The 21,462-nt window shown below is 37.0% G+C and overlaps 1 protein-coding gene across 2 annotated transcripts in view; it reads right to left on the bottom strand.

Moving 5' to 3' along the window:
* Positions 1-21,146, bottom strand: part of shop (sulfite oxidase) — a 151,657-nt gene extending 130,511 nt beyond the window's left edge. The window contains exon 1 of one of the 2 annotated variants that reach the window (XM_090392513.1): positions 20,822-21,146. Coding sequence is in view for 1 of the 2 variants with exons in the window: in XM_090392512.1 (XP_090248638.1) it covers positions 20,997-20,999 (3 nt within the window). In the remaining variant the exon portion in view is untranslated. The remainder of the gene's footprint in view (positions 1-20,821) is intronic. The other variant, XM_090392512.1, reaches the window with a different exon arrangement.
* Positions 21,147-21,462: the final 316 nt, after the last annotated feature.

The raw sequence follows: 21,462 nt of genomic DNA, 5'->3' as shown, positions 1-21,462 counted from the left end.
AGACAGGGGTCCCTAAAACAGATGCTATTCTGCAGACACATGCTGGAAAAGGAGCCATTTTGGATCAAGCAACACACTGGAGAAGCACTTATTTGATGACAAGGCATTTGCTTGAGCTAAAAGGCTTCCTTGAAAGGCTTTTACTGTCACCAAGAAGTTGCAATCTGAAAATATAACACCTGGTAAATTTTCTTGTTGGAGTGGAAGAGCTTGATGGATCATGCGAACAAAAGTCGACGATTAATTGCCAATAGCACTGTATCTTCAAATGAAGAAAAGAGGGACTCTTTCTTGCTGAATAATCAAATCCTGTTAGCTGTTGCTGTTTACAATGATCCAATGAACAGTATTTTGTTGAGGAATGACCAAATTACTACACTCTATGAAGTACAGTTTGAAAGGGTTACAAGTACTACCTGAAACACCTGAACTACTGGATGAAGCTAGAAGCATTGGTAACTCAGGATTGTCCTCTTCAAGTTCAAATGAAGAATTAGACTTTGAAGCCTATTTGGACAAAACAGAATATTTAAAAGAAAAGAAAAGCAATGTCACTTATGCATGGAAAAATCAGTAAATGTCAAAATAAAGGAATTTCGGCAAGAGTGTTTGAAAGGATTAAAAGAAGTGGAAAAGTATGACTGCTCATTGAAACTGACCATAGAAGAAGCCATCCTTGTTTATCCAGAAGTTATTAGTGATGTAGTTAGAACTGTAACTGCAATGCCACCCACCAAAGTCAGTGTTGAAAAACTGTTTCTGGCACTGAAAATAGTCAAATCAGATTTAAAGGTTTCCATGAGAGAGGATCTCTGTTTCTAAAGCAATTCTGTTTCTAAGAATAATATGTTGGTAAATTTTGGATTTTATTTTTGATTTAACTCTTATTCTACAGTTAGATGCTAAATTTCTTTAAATATTTTGTAGACATCAATTTTTGTGAAGAAAAAAGGCCAAATTATATTCTAGAAGCAATGAAGGTTCCTAGGTTTTCATCATCCTATTGAAAGCTGGTATGGAGATCAGTGTCCAGGATACTGATGTAAAAGATATTCAAGTTCGGGATGTTCAAACACTGCAAGGTTTGTTTGCTATGAGTAGGAGGAATAGAGATTATTATTATTATTATTATTATCCAGGCCTCCATGGAGTCAAAAGACTCACTGTGGGAGGTTGTTTTTAGGAAACACAAAGTTTATCATACCACTCCTTGAACCCACTGACCGTTCCTGCTCTAACCACTCTCTCAGGCAATGCATTCCATGATTCAATCAACCTCTTGCTCACAGCCTCCTTTCGTAACTTCCAGGGATGGCCACTTGTCATCACTCCTTCCCACTGCTTAACCAAGCAAAAGAACTCCATACCCTGTAACTGCCTCTCAGCAGTTTAAAAGTCTTGATCATATCACCACTCCTCCTTCTATCCACCAAACTTCTGTCCATATTCCCTCAGTCGATCCTCGTAACTGACATTGTACAGTCCTGAAACTATCTTTGTTATCCACCTCTGTACCCTTTCCACAGTTAATTTATTCCCTTCAAATCCTGGGAACCAAACCTGAGAACGATAGTCTAAGTGTGGTCTGATCAGGGTCTTATACAATGGAATGATAACTCTTTTATTTCTGCAGGTCAGTGTCCTCAGTATTGCAGCACTCCTCTGGGTTACCTTCACCATCTTTGCAATATGCTCCCTGAATTTCAGTTTTCTATCAATCATCACTGCCAGATCTTGTCTCCCCTACTTCCTCTAGTATAGCTCCTCCAATCGAACATGCATCCTCCCATCAATGGTTCCCAAACTTCAAGACTTTACATTTTGCTGCATTAAACTGACACCCCAATTCATTTGTCCATCTGTCTAGTTTATTCAAATCCTCTTGCAGGGCTGCCACATCTGCACTATTACTGATAACCCTTCCCAGCTTCACATTCCGTTGCAATCCATTGACAATGTCACTGATATAAAGGTTGAACAATACAGGTCCCAGTACTGAGCCCTGTGGAACACCACTTGTAACCTTCTGCCTCCTTGATATTGCCCACCATACACAACTCTCTGATATCTATTAGACAGCCAATCCTAAATCCAGTTGATTAACCGAACGTCTAAACCAATGTGCTGCAAATTAAATATCAGCTTATCATGTGCCACCCTGTCAAACACCTTTGCAAAATCTAAAAAAATGGCAATATATGCCTTTCCCTCATCAACTGCTCTTGTCACTTTATTATAAAAGGCAATCATATTACTAAAGAAAGACCCCCACTATGTCCCTTAACAAATCCATGTTGATTCTCACAAATAACATTACCCTCATCTGCCCAATGCTGTATATAGTCCCTCACTAATTTCTCCAAGACCTTAACAACTACTGATGACACACACAAACTGGCCTATAATTAGACACTTCCAGTTTGATACCACCCTTGTGCAGTGGCACTATCTTACCCTCCTTCCATTCCTTGGGTACCTTTCCCACAGCCAGACTTTTATTGAAACGCGAGGTCAATGAAGCTGTCAGTTCTTTAACAGATTCTCTCAAAACCTGTGGTGAAATAACTTCCAGTCCCACAGCTTTACTGGTATACAGAGTACTCAGTATTTGGAAAACACTCTTCTCTTGCACCTCTAAACCCTTAACTTGCCCTATCCCCTAGTATTAAAATCTTCTTCTCCAGGATGAAATACTCCAATAAAGTACTCATTGAACAACTCCACTATGTCCTCTGCATCAATCACTCTATTCCCATTTTTATACTGCAATGTCATTCTTCCACAATCATTTCTCCTCCTACTGGTCACATAGCTAAAAAATTCCCTATGATTTTCTTTGGAACTTAGTTCCAATCGCTCCTTATTTCTCTTCCATAATCTCTTTTTCACCCTCAGTTCCTGTTTGATATTGTTTTGTCATCCACTTTACACCAAATTGTATCTGCTTCTTCACTCATGGAATACCGCTTACTATTGCTGCTAATAAATATTCCTTCACAATTTCCCAAGCACTAATGATATCCTGGCCTTCCAATTCTGCCTTCCATATCATCTGCAAAACTATGGATAGGGTTTCAGGTGTCAGTGAGAGAAAGTTATGTATATGAGAAAGAAGATGAGTGATATAGCAGAGTCTGAGGAACAGTAGTGTAGCTAGGATTTTGGCATCCTTGGCAAATTCATAGCTATATGCCTTTTTTTTTTTTTTTTTTGAGAAGTGGTAAAATAAATATCTTGTCACTGGCTCCCCCCAAACCCCAGTGCCATTGGCAACTCCCCCACACCATAGCATTCCTATGCCTCTGCTGAGAAAACCTGCCATTAATTAATGATCCGTTTCTCACAGATGTTCAGTTTCTGTCTTGTGCCTCTTCTACAGATACTTTTATGGAAGTGCTCTCTGAATTGACTATTATTCCTCAACTCTCCTCCAAAATCATTAAAACAAGAGCCACTACTAACAAACACTCTTTTACAGTCCATCTTGAAACTCATCGAACCAACTTCACTGCCTCCTCTTTCATCCACCTACTTTGGAACAGTCTCCCCACCCTGCCTTCCCCAAAGATTACAACTCTCAGCTGTTCAAGCAAAAATGTGAACAGACTCCTCCTCTCTTCTATTCCTCATGCCCACGCACAGCACTAATGTGCAATAGGTCTTGTGGCCTTTCATGTGTGGATCAGATTAAAAAAAAAGGACAGAAATCTGTAAAGAGGTGGACAATACAATAGCAAATTTCTGAGAAACTCTCTAAGCCAGAATTTATCAAATGCTTTAAAATACACAGGTTTCTCCAAATATTTCTGTGGCAAGGAAGAAGATAGTGGATCCTGAGTAGTAAAATCCATACTGATCACTGATTAGTTGGTAATTCTCCAGGTGACATTGACTTTCTTTTTCTTTTTCTTTTTTTTTTTAAAAATTAGCTGAATATGGACTTGATTCTATGCTGTGAGGTTGATGCCAGCTGAGTATAATACAGCACAGAAATGATCCAGGACAGATAGTTGTTAGTTCAATTGAGATACCACTGGGATCAGAAGTTATCTAAGTTATTCAATATTCTTCTGATGTCTTTCTGGCAGAAAGCCAAAAGAGGTAGCCAGTACCAGTACATTGTTAATATTATTATTAGAGGTGATTTGGTTTATCATCTATGCAAATATTATAGAAAAGAATGATGCCAGCAGTATAGTTTTTTCATTAGGTCAATAATGCCATCTAGGTTGAAGAGTATAAGCACAAATGGGAAAAAATTGTATCCAATAGCTGTGCAAGGGAACAGAAAACATGAATGCCATTTCTTCAAGTGGAAAGTCGTATGCCTATAGCTCGTTCAAAGTCAGGCTCTGATTTGTTAATGACTGTTTTGCAATTGCTGTGGTAGGCTTCAATACAGGACTGAGGATAAAGCTGGAAATTTTTGTCACAAGCAGGTTGCGATACACACTATCTGATCAAAAATATCTGGATACCCCTTAGCAGTAGTGGATATAGCTATATACATCACAACTATGAATCATACAGGTATAAAAGGAAGCACATAGCTTGTAATCTTCATGGACAAATATTAACAGGAAAATGGGCTGTACTAAACAGCTCAGTAACTTCTAATGTGGCAGTATCATAGGATGCCACCTTTGCAACAAATAGGTTTAGGAAAATTCTACCCTGCTGTAGATTGCAAAGATCAACTGAAAATGATGTTATTGTGAAATAGAAATACCTAGGAACAATAGCACAACTGTGACCTGGTAGTCCATAAAGTCACAGAGTAGGACTGATGAATGCTGAAATGCATAGCATGAAAAAAAACTGCCTACTCTCAGTTGAAACACTCACTATCAACTTCTGAAATGGTGCTGCAAGCAACAACAGCAGCAACATGGCTGTTTGTCAGGAACTGAAGAACATGGGTTTTCACGGTCGCACATCTGCATAAGCCTAACATCAGCAAAGACAACATTAAGCATGCCTATAGCTCGTTCAAAGCTATAGGCATGCTTATAGCTCGCTCAGAAGAAGTGGTGTAGAGCTCACTGACAATGAAATCTGGAGTGGAAACGCATTCTCTGGAGTGATCCTGCTTCACTCTCAAGCAGCCTGATAAATAAGTTTGGATTTGGAACATGACAGGAGAATACTACCTGCCCAAATATGTTGTACCAACTGTGAATTTTTTTTTTTTTTTTGTGGTTCCCACCTAACAAAAGGCTATTAATAAATTTATAGTATGTACACTGGTACTGTGGGTGGTCTAAGGATTTTTGTTTTAGCTTTTCATCAATTTTGTATATATTTTTGGGATTTTTTAAATTTATTTTTACATAGTCCAAAAACCTTGCTTTAAAGACCAAACATGGAACTTTTTCAAGCCACTTCAGGCTTCCAATAAGTGGGGTAGTGGTCTCATACTGGGTAATGAAATTAATCTCCCACCTAAGTTTGGTGGAGGAAGCACCATGGTCTGGGAATGTTTTTTATGGTTTTGCTTAGGGTTACCTAGTTCCAATGATAGGGAATCTTAATGTTTCAGTAATGACATTCTAGACAATTCTGTGCCTCCAACTTTACAGCAATGGTTTGGTGAAGGTCCTTTCAAGTATCAACACAACAATGCCATTTATGATTGACTGATGATCATCCAACATCAACAACCAATCCTAACTAATGCTCTTATGGAAGAATTTGAAAGCAATCACCACAGCAACACACCAAAATCTAGTGGAAAGCTTTCCCAGAAAAGTGAAGGCTATTATAGCAGCAAAGGGTTGACCAATTCCATATTAAGGTCAGAGTTGGGATGAGCAAGCATTTAGATATTTTTGATCAGATAGCATACTTAGAAATAGAAAATAGAAAGTGTATGCAAAGTGAGGAGTCGAAGTATGTGTCAGGTTGTAAGACAGTTATGGTTGAAGAAAGCCAGAATGCGAGTGAAAATAGTGGATCGATAGGGAATTGCGGTGTACAAGATGGCAATGTGAGCGGTGATCTAAGAAAGAGCGAGAGCAATTATACAGAAAGAGAAAATGGTTTGAATGATAAAAAAAATGAGGAATTATTTGTAGGAAGTGAGATCGCTAGGCTGCGCGCAGTGATACAAGATGCGCAGCGGCAATTAGAGCACCTGCAAAACTCTTTCCAGAGTGATTCGGCTAACGTAAATAAACAGCGTGGGCGAGTTACCGAAATGAAGGAGAGAGTGTTGTATGGTGACTCGTTATTAAGAGGAGTAATAGATGGGAGTGTAACTAAATCGTACTTACCGGGTGCGAAATTTAAGGATGTAAGTGAGAGCATTAGAGTGCAAAAACAGAGGGTGAAAGAAATAACAATTGTGGCTGGTACGAATGAATTGAAAGGTGATAAATTTTTTATGAGAGAGGACTTGAAAGTATTGTTAAAGGTAGCGAAAGAAAAGAGTGACAGAGTTAGAATGGTGAGTCTGTTACCGCGGTATGACAGAGAGGAGTTTAGAAGGAGGGCCATAATCGCAAATGATATTATGCGCAGGTTATGCGGACGGTGTGGTGTGGAATTTGTGGACGTGTGGAATGAGTTTGATGGGCGAAAGGACTTATACAAGATGGATGGCCTGCATTTGAATGGACTTGGTGTGCGGAGACTGGAAAAAGTGTTGCTGAATGAAGTGAAAATGGATGTGCAGAACCAGGGAAACTAGAACTACCAAGGAGGGGGGGGGGGGAAGTGGATATCCAGACATTAGTGAGACAGTTGAGTGTAAAAATGTATATAATGTACCTGAGCCAGCAAAAAGGACAAAAAATGGGAATGGGATATTTAGAATAACGCATCAAGATAGGGATGGGACAAAGGGAATACTGCAATTCATGTATACTAATGCCAGGAGTATTAGGAACAAGAAGGAAGAATTTTTGGCCTTGATTGGCTCTTCCTAGCCACAGGTTATTGGCATTAGTGAAACATGGCTGACGGAAGATGATATAGTTAGTGGGATAGAATGTGTAGGTTATAGTATGTTTAGGAGGGACAGAGAGAATAAAATTGGGGGAGGGGTGTTACTGATGATAGCTGATGAACTGCAGCCAAGGAGAATTGAAGTATTGCAGGATAGTGAAAGGAGCTCATTTGAGGCTATTTGGTGTGAGATTGATACTGGCAGAATAAAATATACAGTTGGGTGCTGCTATAGATGGTGGAGATGGTATGCATAAACAAATTGATGAAATGAGTGGAAGGAGGGTAATTATTATGGGGGATTTCAATTATGGTAACATTGATTGGAAGGAGGAGAGGACACATGTGAGGAAGGAAATGGATTTTATTCAATTATTAAGGGATAACTATCTGAAACAACATGTAATTGAAAATACTAGGGGTGTGAGAGTGCTTGACCTGGTAATAGTATCTGAGAATTTGACTGTAATGAATATGACCATGTTGCCACCTATTGGTGAGAGTGATCATAAGGTCTTGACCTGGGAGGTGGCTAAAGGTGTGAAATTTGTGATTAAGACAGGGTATATGTGGAATTACCGTGCTGGCAAGTATGACAAGCTTAGGAGATTGCTTGGATCAGTGCCATGGCATGTACAACTGCAAGGGCTGGACGTCGATAGAGCATGGGAAGTGATCAAAGAGCATTTACAGGAGGTTATGGCTGATTGTATACCTAAGGTCCGAATAGTGACACAAGGAGGGGTTAAATGGATGAATAACACCATTAAGCTTGAGCTGCAAAAAAAGAAACAACTATGGAGGGAATTTAAAGACAGGGGTGACCTGCAGGCACACGAACGGTATAAAGTACAGGCCAGAAGGGTAACGAGTGTGGTAAAAACAGCAAAAGTCGATTATGAAAGGAAACTAGCTATGCAAGCAAAAGAGAATCCCAAACAGTTCTTTCAACATGCTGCAAGCAAGAAAAAAACTGTACATGACAAAATGATTTTAAGGAATGACGATGGTAAAGAGTTCACTGAACCAGTCGATATAGTGGAGTTACTGAGCGCGCACTTTGCAAAAGTATATCATCCAGGTGGTGACGTTGAAAAAATGAAGGAACCATTAGTTTATATGGGAATTGTGATGAATGAAGTGGAGGTGAATAGTCTATTACAGAACCTTAATGTGAATACATCTGTGGGATTGGATGGTATACCGGCACGGGTCTTGCATGAAGCGGCTAATGAATTATCAGTGCCCTTGACCATCTTGTTTAATCTGAGTCTCAGGTCTGGCTTAGTCCCAAAGGCATGGAAAGAGGGGAAAATAGTTTCACTGCATAAAGGAGGATCCAAGACTATGGTTGCAAATTACCGACCGATCAGCATATCAGGAGTCGTTGTCAAGGTCTTGGAGAAAGTAGTCAAGGGAAAAATACAGGAATGGATTGATGAAAATGAGATACTGTACAGAGGACAGCATGGCTTTGTGAAGGGTAGATCATGCCTCAGTAACTTGCTCAAGTTTTATAACAAGGTGACGGCTGAACTGGATAAGGGAAATGCGTTTACAGTGATACTGCTGGACCTGGCAAAGGCGTTTGACAGGATACCACATGAAATTCTAATCCGTAAACTACAACATATGGGAATGGATATAGGGTTGGTGAGATGGATAGCTGGGTGGTTGATGGAGAGATATCAAAGAGTAGTTTATTCAGGAGTAGAGTCCAAAAAACGGCCTGTGACTAGTGGTGTGCCACAGGGTTCTGTTCTTGGACCACTGCTGTTTAATCTGTTCATTAATGATATAGGGAAGGGTCTAAGTGGGACAGTTCATTTGTTCGCTGATGATGCAAAGTTGGGTAGGGCGATAGTGAATGCAGAAGATGTCAAAGTCTTGCAAGATGACTTAGATAGATTGGAGTTCTGGACTAAGGAGAATGGATGTCAATTTAATGTGACAAAATGTAAGGTTATGCATTTCGGAGTGAAAAGATTAGCAGCAGTATACCACATTGGTGGAACTGTACTCCAAGAGATTGATGAGGCCAGGGACTTGGGAGTGTTGGTGGAGAGGGAGATGAAGTCTAGGGGGCACATTGTGAAAGTAGCTAAATCAGCTCATCAACTCACTTGGTTGTTGAAAAATACCTTGACGAGCAGAGAAAAACAAGTTATTGTACCTCTGTACCGAGCCCTGATAAGACCTCATCTCGACTACTGTGCCCAGATTTGGTCACCTCGGTTCCTTCTTGATGGGGAGGAGGTTGAGAGGATCCAGAGGCGAGTGACTAAGATGATAGCAGGTCTATGGAATGAACCATATGAGAACAGGTTGAAGATTTGTGGGTTGCAGAAACTAGTTGATAGGCGGAAAAGGGGAGACATGATTGAGACATTCAAATTGCTAAAAGGATTCTATAGGATTAATTCAGATGATATTTTTGAGATCAGGACTGGTGGTGGGAGAACTAGGGGACACCCATGGAAGCTGGGCAAGAGCGTGGTTAGCAGGGGTGTTAGAGCTGGGTTCTTTACTTTTAGAGTGGTAAATAAGTGGAATAAGCTGCCAGAGTCTGTTGTGGGTGCTATGACAGTGAGCGAGTTCAAGGCAAGGTATGATAGATACTGTGAGAATGTTGAACAGCTGCGTGAACATGATGTTTAGGGCCTCCCTCGATGAGTCTAAGGACTCCTGGAGTAGCCCGTGGTAATAATAATAATAATAATAATACTTGTCTTATTTCCAATTACCTTAGCATAATTCTTGAAAAACAATTGGATGGCTTGGATAGTCGATGGGAATTGTGGAGTAGGGAATGAATGCTCTCATTCTAACATGGATAACTTCTGTAACATGATCAGAACAAGTATTATCTAGATCTGTAGAATGGAAACAGTAGTCTAATCATGGAACAAGAAATAGAGGTTATGGAGGTCTTCTCACTTGGCACTGTCATAATGCTAAAGAATTCAGAATTACTGCATACATAAACACATTATGTTGCAAAAACAATGAAATTTTATTTATTTTTATTTTTTGAAATTATAGCACTGTATAATGCTAATCCAAGATAAAACAACAGCACAAAATTATATATTTCTCTCTCCCTGTAATAACAAAATACAATGTACTCTCTTGAACAATATCTCACAGAAAGCAGTTATCTTTGAGCCTAATTTGAAAAACTATTCCAGGTGTTTATTTGTACACGCTACAAGAAAAAAAAAACATCAAGTAAATCTCACCAAATAAGTTATATAGTCTTCTACTGACCAATTTGTCTGTTTTTAGGGGTGAAAAAGCTGAGTTTCTGGGAGAAAAACCCTCTACCTCAATATGAGACCAGCTAACTCACCTTTCGTCAAAAGAGACTGAAAAGAGACGAAAGATACCTTTATCTGGCGGGAATTTAATCCAAGTCTTTCCAACCAAAGGACTTCATCTATACTGACTGAACTATAGAAGCTCTCTTTTCAAGTATGCTTGCATAAACCTTACCTGGAACACTAAAGAAATTCCTCTGTAATTCTCACATTCAGTTTTATTCCCTTTCAAGTATTCATATGTACTCCTCTTTGCATTCCTCTTGAAAATTTTCTAGTAAGGTTCTGTCACTGCTTGGTCAATTTAACAGTCTTTCAAAGTAATTACTCCAGACATCTAGGATATCCTTATTTTCAGTTTTCATGTCACCTCTATCATCTTTGATTCCTTTTACAGTACTCTTTCCTCCATTTCTAGCCTCTAGAACATTTTGCACCCTTCCTGATATTTATTTTCCATACTTTATACTTTTCATATTCCATACTTTTTATAATTAATAATATAGTTTACATTGTCATTTCCTAAAAAATTAGAAGTATGTCTAACCAATGTATAAACCTATCTACAAGAAGTATTTTTGATACTCTTACTAAAGTATTCCCGTGACTTTTGTTTAGCTACTTTTTACACATAGCTTAGCTCTCTTACATTTTTATCTGTATTCTTTTAAGGCATCTGCTGACTTATTTGCTAGGAATTTTTGGTATGCTTTGTTCTTTTTCAGGACTACTTTTTAACTTCTTGTGCCCACCACGGTGTTCTTATTTTTCTATCCTTGCAGACAACTTCCCCAACATACCTGCCTAGCTAAATTAATCAATGTCTTCTTCAGTTTGCCACTGAGACTCCAAGGTTTGGTTCTTGTTTTCAATTTGTTTCATTTTTTCTTCAATAATGTTTGTATAGTCAAGTCTACAATTTCCTTGTAAAAGCAGCTCAACTTTAATTTTTTTTAAACTTTCTTACATACTGTTCTTTTCAATGTGATATCCATTTTTATCCTGATTAGTAATAAGTAATGGTCACTTCCAAAGCTGTGTGTGTGTATGCCTAAGTAAATTATTACTATTTCAATTTCAACAGCAAAGAGAACATCTTTAACAGAATTAAAACAGTCAATTTCAAATGATGTGCCATAATCTGTAAGATCTGGCATGTCTCTTTAATTTTGCCACTAGTTCATTCCCTCCCTCCGCCCTCTAGAATTACATGCTACTTTTGTTCCATTGCCTATTAACCAATTAACACTCTTCCATGACCAGAAGAATTTCTTTATTTCACTCTCTCAACTATCACAATACACTGCAGCTGAGTTCTGGAGAAGATTATGTACACAAATGTCTCTTCTGAAATTTATTTATGCATCTCTGAGTTTGAATGTGTTCAAGGCACAGTATGAGCTGTATGTGATAAAAGGACCTCCCAGATGAGTCTTTGACTCCATGAGGTCTTGGGATAATAATAATAATCTCACATAATGAATGAGTTTCTCCTCATCTGAAATTATATAAAACTAAATTCAATAAACACTTAGCGACTTCAAAAACTTCATATTATCAAAATGACGTGAAATGTAAAGAATTTGTGTCGGTTACATTATCGCTAACATCATTAAAGAAAAATTAGTTAAGGAAATCAAAGACTCCAAAAAAAGATATCAAAGAGATGGAAGAGATTCACTACTGGAGTGCCCGATTTTCTTAATTTTTCTTTAATGACATCAGCAGTCACTGACACAAATACATTCCATGTTGTCATTTTGGTACTGTTTTACTACTAGGTCTATAAAGTTTTTAAAAAGACACTTCGGGTGTTTAAGCAGTTTATTATTATTATTATTATTCAGGTCTCCATGGAGCCAAAAGACTCATCATGGGAGGTCCTTCCTAAGAAACACAAAGTCTATCAAGACTCATCAAGGAAACACAAAGTCTATCATACCACTCCTTAAACTCACTGACTGTTCATGCTCTCACCACTCTATCAGGCAATGCATTCCATGGTTCAACCACCCTCCATGAAAAGAAACCACTCCTCACTCTCTTTCTCACAGTTTCCTTTCGTAACTTCCAGGGATGGCCCCTTGTCATCACTTCTTCCTGCTGTTCAACTAAGCAAAAGAACTCCCCTGTGTCAACCCTGTAACCACCTCTCAACAGTTTAAAAGTCTCCATATCACCTCTCCTTCTTCTATCTACCAAACTCTGCAGTCTACATTCCCTCAGTCGATCCTCATAACTAACATTGTAAAGTTAGTTACAATGTTAGTTATGAGCAATGAAACCATCTTTGTTATCTGCCTTTGCACCCTTTCCATAGTTATCCTGCTTTATCCCCTTCAAATCTTGGGGACCAGATCTGAGAACAATAGTCTAAGTGTGGTCTGATTAGAGTCTTATACAGAATGCAGTTTTCTCTGGAAAGCAACTAGAAGTATATTTCCTGGATGATTTCTGGCCAAGTCTATGGAGCATGTTTTTGTGAAAATTGAATGTCTCATGAAACCTAAATATATCCAACTTTAAAAAAGGCTCAAAAACCTTGCAGTAAGCTAAAGTTTCTGTCAGCAGTCCCGGGATATTGTTTATGCATTACAGCAGTGTTTCCCAAATTTTTCCTAAGATGGAACACTTCACAAATCCTGAAATTTTAACCGAACACCTTGGTTAGAGTTGAGAATCGTTGGTCCTGTATTCAATGTAAAGCTAAGCGCACACTATTGCCAAAGCAGGCTTTATCACATCGTAAAAATGCGACAGCGCACACTACAGGCATGCTGGGCACATTGCATCACATTGACCTTGCTTGTGATGCACGTTTCCTAGAATAGATACCTCTGTACTTCGCTTGCACTCGGAGGTATCGTCGACCGTGAGCGGCTGAGTCAAGGCCAGCATGTACTGGCCTTAATAGCACAATTCACACCAAAGGGAGGAGCTCTTGATTTTCAAACATGTTTGAACTTGTCGCAGCATTTAAAACCATTCCAGCTTCATATCAATTTCGATGAATTTTCACAGAACACTTATTCACTTTCCACGGAACACAATTTGGGAAAGCCTGCATTACAGAATGCGACTTTATCTTCATAGTACAACCACTTCAATTCCCTAAGCCATTTGTCACCAAGAGTTCTGTTGATGACACAACAGAACTCTTTTCTCTGGTGTTTTCAATATTTTCCGATCCTTTACCTGAAGTGAAGGGCAAAAGTGTATTTCCTTTCATTTATTGTCCATCATATATGAAAAAAAAAGGTGAATTTATATAAATTATCCATAAAAATAATTCAAAAGGAAATACAAATATTAAAGTTTAAGACAAGAGAAAATGATCAACACTAGCAATGGAGCCAGGTTAACTTTCCACGATGCATCGTCAATAACGTGATCCAGTCTTCGACTTGTCTTTGCAAGATGTGTTTTTTTTAAATAACATCATTAAAAGTCTTTTCATCATGTATGTTCAAGTACATAATTCACTAAGCTAATTCATGTTGTGAACTGTGAAAATAAGGTTATGCTAATACTACATTACAAATGCATGCCTACTTAAGGGTTAAAGAGGAATGTTGGGAGAATTACAGTTGGCATTGAAACAAATGAAAATCAATCTTGTTAATATTTTTTAATGGTATGATGTCTGATTTTTATAAGAGTAACAATGACTTGCAAGTTATGCAAAATAAAATGCTGTTTGAGAATACTTGAACTATTTTAATAAATTTAGTTTAATCCTTTATCCAAGTGTGAGCAAACAAAGTTTGCACCTGAAAATATCTATTAGCTTGGTCCACCTTTGCTATGTGTTGCCCAGTGTTGTACTACCTTACCCTGGTAAGGTAGTACAACACCATATTCAGTCCTGAAGATATTTTCAGGTGCAAACTTTGTTTGCTCACACTTGGATAAAGGATTAAACTAAATTTATTATAGTCTAACCAAGTGAAAAATAAACTTTCAACATCTTTCTCTAAATCCAGAGTAATTTAATAAAAAAGGTGACACACCTTTTGGCAACTCCTATAGGTAAAGGTGACCTCGCTATTGCTTCTGCCTGGTATCTCCACCTCTGGGCCTGGCTCCCATTGAAGAGACCTCGAAAAAGGTCGAAACTAGTCTGAGTAGTGGCCAATCCCATAATGCATAACATTATGCATATCCGGGAGGAGATGTGTTTTGCATTATGGGAGATACTGGGATAGGAGTGTTGTTAGCTTGGTCCACCTCTGCTACGAGTTACCCAGTGTTGTACTGCCTTACCCCGGTAAGGTAGTACAACACCATATTCAGTTCTGAAGATATTTTCAGGTGCAAACTTTGTTTGCTCAAACTTGGATAAAGGATTAAACTAAATTTATTATAGTCTAACCAAGTGAAAAATAAACTTTCAACCTGATCTATTTATTTGAAAATTAATCTGCAGACACATGTTAGGCTTGAGTTTATAAAAGAAGGTAAGAGATAAATAGTGCCATCTGTTGTCACAGATTGAAATTTTCACATTTCAGAAACAGCAACAAGGTATTTTTGAGAGTATCTTCATGCTAACCAACTTTTGGCAGGAACAAGCAGTGTACAAAGATATTAACTTATTAAATTAATTAAATATGATCCTATATCCTGATTGAAAATAAAACTTTTTTTTTTCAGTTCTTGATGAAATAACTTTATAATGAATGAGATGATACTTTAAAATGAAAAAAAAAAGTGCAAATTATATGAAAAAAATAACGCAATACATTTTGAATGCATTTAGAATGAGGCTAAAAATTCACTCGCCACTTGTCTCTGATAACTCGCCCATGGCAAGTGGATTTTATGTGCATACAGCTGGAAGGATTATTAGGAATCTGAAAAAATGAACAAATATGTTTCTATCACTAGTATTAATTGGATATGATGAGAGATATGAATGATAGTGCTAGCAGTGCATGTATTACTGTTAATTTTTTGAGCATGATTATCACATGGTATCTGTCTACTCATTAACAACTTAGTATTCAGCTCATGCTCTAGTAAATGGTCACTAACTGTCCAGTTTCAAACATACTGAACCAACTTCTTTCCTCTTTAATTCCATTTACCTCAGTGCTTTAGATTTCACAGCTGGAGTGCCAGCACTTTGCTCAAGAAATAAACGTAATTTTTACTAATCTGGCTGAGCCATATACACTCAGGGAAATCTTGTAAGACTGGAATAGACTACATGAAGTTTTAAACATATTAAAAATAATTAATTTATACAAATATATCGGATTGTAAACATGATGTTCAATGCAAATAACAGAACTGATCAATTTTTTTTTTAAATTTTTCTTTTACATAATATGTTATACACTTATTTAGCTATTTATTTTTTATGATCATGTGTACTGCTGCAATCACTGTAATGGTTTAAAAAAGGTGAAGTATAACCTTTGCTGGCCTTGTATCAGTAAATTATCAATCCATCCTTACGGTCTATTTTTTTTTTATCATTATACTTTCCTTGAACTTATTCACCCATTCAACTCCTTCACTCACTACTCTCAAAGCAAAAATTTAATCCTCATGCCCTTATTAACCACACTCTCACCCAACTTCCAGGAAAGAACCTTTTTTTCACTGTAGTTGTCAACTGAAATATTTCTTCTATCCTTTAAAAAGACTCCATAACTTATGTTTGTATCATATTCCATATTTTATGCCAGCCAACCAAATTTTGTAACCAACTAACCTTTAATCTATCTTCACAAGGAAATTTCATAAACCTGTAACCATCTTTGTCAGTGACATGAGGATCCTCTCCACAGCTTCCCACTTTTCCAAGAAGTCCAAATGACCAAATCTGTGCATAATAGTCTACATATGTCCTCTGAACCTCAATGCTGTTCGCCCCCCCCCACTCCAGTCCAATTCCATCAATCTAATACATAGCTTGTAATAATTTCATTCCAAAAACCATAAACTTATACTTTGCCACACTGAATTATCTTGACCTACACTGCCAGTCTATGTAGATAATTTTGAAGGATCTATACATAACCTTTATTAACTATCTCCTTCCCCAGTTTATCATCACTGGTAAACAGCTAAATTTAAATCATTCCTAATATCATTGACCAACCTACCAGCCTGGACATGTATATACATCTATAATTACATGGATGCAAAGTACTCGTTGTACTTTGTCAATATAACCTTTGGATATTATAGAAAAATTGAGATGGATATGCAGCATAAAGGTTGGTCGATTAGTAGAGCCTCTGCTACTAATGGCTCAGTTAAGTAAGTTTGAGTGCGGTTAGCAGTTGGAAGGGGACAAATCGTTCGATGCTGTTGGCACACTCTCCCTCGATGAGTCTTTGGACTCCCTGGAGGTGTCAAATAATAATAATATTTTTGATATATTTTATCTGTGTGGCCAGTTGGGTGGTTAATATACAAAATAAACAGCAGCAGCCAAGCACAGAGCCATGTGGCACACCATTTGTCATATGCCTTTGCTTTCATACTGCTTCACCATATACTAATTATATCTGTCCATGAGCCAAGCTTTTCTTCATGTCACCAGCTTCATATCGATCCCTATCTACTCCAGTTTACATAACAGGGTTCTGGTGCAATATCCTGTCAAATGCCTTTGCAAAATCAAACATAAAAGAGGCTACACAGCTGTCCCCTATATAAACTGGAATTATAAAAAATTTCATCAATACAGTAAAAATGATATGCTCTTATAATTTCCTCATTACTGAACTTGACCGACATTTTATAACACCTTCTAGCGAATCAGTACAGTCCTATTCAATTCAAATCAACTTATCTTAATGCTCAATCAGTTGTGTTACAGAGGTACTGAAATTATTTTTGTATTACAATAATTGCAAAATATATTCTAAGTTTAAAGCAAGTGAAAAAAAAAAAAAGACCATAAAATCAAATAGCAACAATAGTGATAAATAATTACTGCAATAAAAATATGATATAGGAATCACAGTAATTCCTGCATCATAATTGCAGTATAACTGGAATTATAAACTTTGTTTAATTCAAAGTTTATATGTTTAAAGGTCATTACTGAAGCTGTGCAAAATGCCAGCTAGTGATCAAAGAAATGAGCAACCTAAATAAATAAGCAAAACAAGAAGTTGATCCTATAAGATGATTGAAGAAAATTAACTAATTCAGACCACTTCTATTCAGTATGATAGTGCAATGCACAAATAGCTGAATAAGCCAAAAAGTAATTTCAAAATCAGCAGCAAAACAGAAAAAGGATCTATTACCTTCTGCTTAGAACAAAAAACAACTTTTACTACTGCATTACTTCAATAAAATAATATATTAAACTGATTTTGTTGTTATTGTTTTTGCTTGTTATTTTTTCTCTAATTTCTCAGCATGTTAGAGGCTCTTCATTTTAAAATATGTCAGCAGTAACAAATACATTGGGTTTTTTTTATGGTTTCTTTTAATATCAGCCTTTTTAACTTATCGTGTTAATGCTGCTCAACTTTGAGAAGTAGCAGGGTTTTATGTGAAATAATTCTTAGATATAGTAATGAGTCTGAGAGAGGAACTACAATGATCTCGCAAGTGTCTTGTTAAACTAAGGAATTAATTTTCTTGCTGGTTAACTAAAAATATGGTTATGAAGTGCTGTTCCAGGAGTCAATTGATATTGACTCCTGGAACAGTACTCAAGGACTAGAAGATTGTTAACTAAAGGAACTGAACTCCCAAAATAATTATTTTTGGTGAACTATGAAAACTGGCCTCCAAAAAAGGGGGGAAAAAATTTCCCTCTCAACTGTAATATCCAATATATAAAATATATTGGTCATATGGAAAAAAAACGTCTGTGAGCAAAAAAAAGCTAGCCATCTCTGATTCATATACTAACAGGAGGCAATATGATATGAAGGCAACTTTTTAACATTTGATTATGATATTATTATTATTATCAACACCCGACCTCCATGGAGTCAGAGACTCATCGTGGGAGGTACTCACTATATGCATACAATGCTCATCCAACCGCGTCTTAAACTGATTCAATGTGTCCACATCCACAACGCACTCAGGAAATGCATTCCACTCGCCAACCACCCTCCATGCAAAGAACCTGCTTCTCACTCCTTTGCTCACACCCTCCTTATACAGTTTCCAGCAATGGCCACTTGTTGTTCTACTCCCCTCTCCAATTCTATGAAAAATCTCTTCCATGTCTAACTGATAACAACCCCTGACCAGTTTATATGTCTCAATCATATCCCCCCCCCTTCCTCCTCTTCACGAGGCTCTGCAACTTACATTCTCTCAATCTGTCCTCCACATTCCAAAGACCACTGACTACCTTTGTGAATCTTCTCTGCCCTTTCCAACATATCCTCGTCACCATGAACAATAATCCATATGAGGCCTGATCAAGGACTTATACAATGGAATCATAACCTCTCTATTTCTGCATGTCAGGGTTCTCCACATCATTGTCATTATTCATTATTCGATGTGATGTCTTCACAACTTGTGCAATGTGGCCCCTGAATTTCAGGTCCTTGTCCACCATCACTCCTAGATCTCTCATCTCTACTACTTCTGTTAAAGTTTCCCCACCAAGTGTATACTTTGCATCCCATTGTTGCTTACCAAATCTCAAAACCTTACACTTGGAAACATTGAACTGACAGTTCCACTTACCTGCTCATTCATGCAATCTATTCAATTCCTCTTGTAAGTCATTAACATCAGCCTGCCTGTGCATTGCTCTCCCCAGTTTGCATCATCTGCAAACAGCTGGATATCACTAGTTAAACCAAACCCAATATCATTAACATACAAATTGAACAAAATGGACCCAAAACTGACCCCTGTAGAACACCATTGGTGACCTTTCTCTTTTGAGATACTGCACCCCCATATACAACTTTCTGATACCTATCTTACAGCCAGTCACTGATCCAACACAGAAGTCTAGTCTGTTATCCAATCCCATCTGTTTCCATTTATTTAAGCTTGTCATGTAGCAATCTATCAAAAGCCTTTGCAAAATCCAAGTACACCACTGTATATGCATCTCCTCTGTCCAAGGTATTTGTCACCTTGTTATAGTACATAAGTTAGTGAAACATGATTCCTTAACAAACCCATGCTGATAACCACAGCGAATACTATTGTTATCAACCCATTTCTGTATCCTACTTCTCACCAACCTCTCCAGGACCTTCACCACAACTCCAGATATACAGACCGGTCTATAATTTGAAGCTACAGCCTTATCATCGCCTTTATGCAATGGAACAATTTGACCCTCCTTCCGCTCTCTCTTGGAACCTGTCGTGTTGCAAAACTCTTGTTAAACAGGCATGCCAATGCTACTGCCAGTTCCCTGGAACATTCTCTTAAGATGCATGCTGATATTTCATCAAATCCTATTGCCTTATTAACATCAAGGTTATTTATTTCCTCAAATACCTCCTGCTCACTCACAATCGAGATATCCTCTCCTATGTCCTCTACACTTAAATTCCTCATTCCACCCTGATCAGGATGAAACACACTTATAAATTGATCACCAAATACCTCAACAATGTCTTCTGCAGCAGTTACCATGTTAAAATTGTATTATCTGAATTTTTTTTTTCACTGAAGTATGAAGTTTAAAGCACATTTATCAACATGGGAAAAAAGCATGTATAAACACAAAGGGCTAAGATAACTGATACTGGGTAATTATTTTTATAATAAATGCATGATTTGAAATGTTCATGCTTTATCGAGAAGATAAGAAGATAACTTTGTCGCCCATGGCATACTAGGTAACATACATTCCCAACTCTCGCTTAATAACACTAACTGTACTAAATGCTTTCTAAAATAAACGCGAGTGAAATGGCCGGAGAAGGTGCTTAAGCATTGAGAAATGCACTAAATACGCGATGAGTCTGCTGATAATATACAACAGCATTTAACAAGCATTAACACAATCTTGTTCTGTTAAGCTTATTAAAAATTCTCGCGGGGGAGGACAGAGTCCAAATCTCTGGTTTTCATCTCTCGTAACACACGTAAAGCGGTCTAATAGATGCAATATGCATCCTAAAGTTAAAGGCATACTAATTTTCTATATTATATGCATTTATCGTTTTTAAAATTATAAAATGACTATTAAAAAATAAACAACTCACCGGTAATATTATAAGTTCATTTCCAAGTGAGCGAAAAAAAAAAAGTAGAGGTATAACTGAGATATAGAACGAGTTACAATTGGAGAAATACCATTTATATCAATTAATCTTTTTTTTTTTTTTTTTTGCCACGGAAATAAATCGTGAATTAATGCTGTGCTTTGCAAGTATAGACTAATTTCTTTTTGCATGCAATGGTATTCAATTTATTACATGTATCACGTAATAATAACAATATTAACCAGCATTCAAATAAACATACATCTTCAGTTTATTAACTTAACCGGCTTTCAAGTACATATCATGAGAATAGTATATTCAAACATATAATTCAAGGTCGTCTGTATTAGTGGTGCCTAACTTTTTTATCTTTTTTTTTTTTTTTACCTGATATACTGCACTGTCACTAATACTATATTATACAACTATAACAAGAAGTCTTTCATATTATAATTTTTTTTTCTCTGATGCTAGGTTGATGAAAAATTGTTGCGCGATCATATTGTAGTTTTTTAGATTTTGCACAAATAACTATACAGTATCATATTTTTACGTTCATTACCATATAGAAATACTACGTAGCACTAGTAGATGGCATAATGAAAAAAGGATGACATTTCGCGATGAGTACTTGGATCCATTGGAGATGTTATGTAATAATAGGTAATAATATGTCAAAGGTATGATAAATGGAAAAAAATGTGCGAAACGCTTAACTAAAAAAAAAATAATAATATAAATAAATGAATAAAATAATAATAATATTCGTTTATCAAAAATATCACTAGACGGCGAAAAAGGAGATAGAGCACCAGAAAAAAAAAATTATTCTGCAATACGACCGCTATTACGTAAATATCACTACTGGGAGCCTGGTGGAAAGGCTTGATGAGAAATTTGATGAATGTGTTAACTTGAATTTCTTTCTGAAAGGCAAGACGAGAAAATATTCAAAAAATCCGAAATTATCCTAAATTTCAGATTGTTAAAGATTCAAAACTAGCTTCCTCTTTTCATATGTAAATTAA

Source organism: Typopeltis vanoorti, chromosome 5 (assembly GCF_054136105.1).
Source record: "Typopeltis vanoorti isolate ZY-2024b chromosome 5, IOZ_Tvanoo_1.0, whole genome shotgun sequence".
Classification (NCBI taxonomy): Eukaryota; Metazoa; Arthropoda; class Arachnida; order Uropygi; family Thelyphonidae; genus Typopeltis; species Typopeltis vanoorti.
This window is presented reverse-complemented; position numbering and strand designations above follow the sequence as displayed.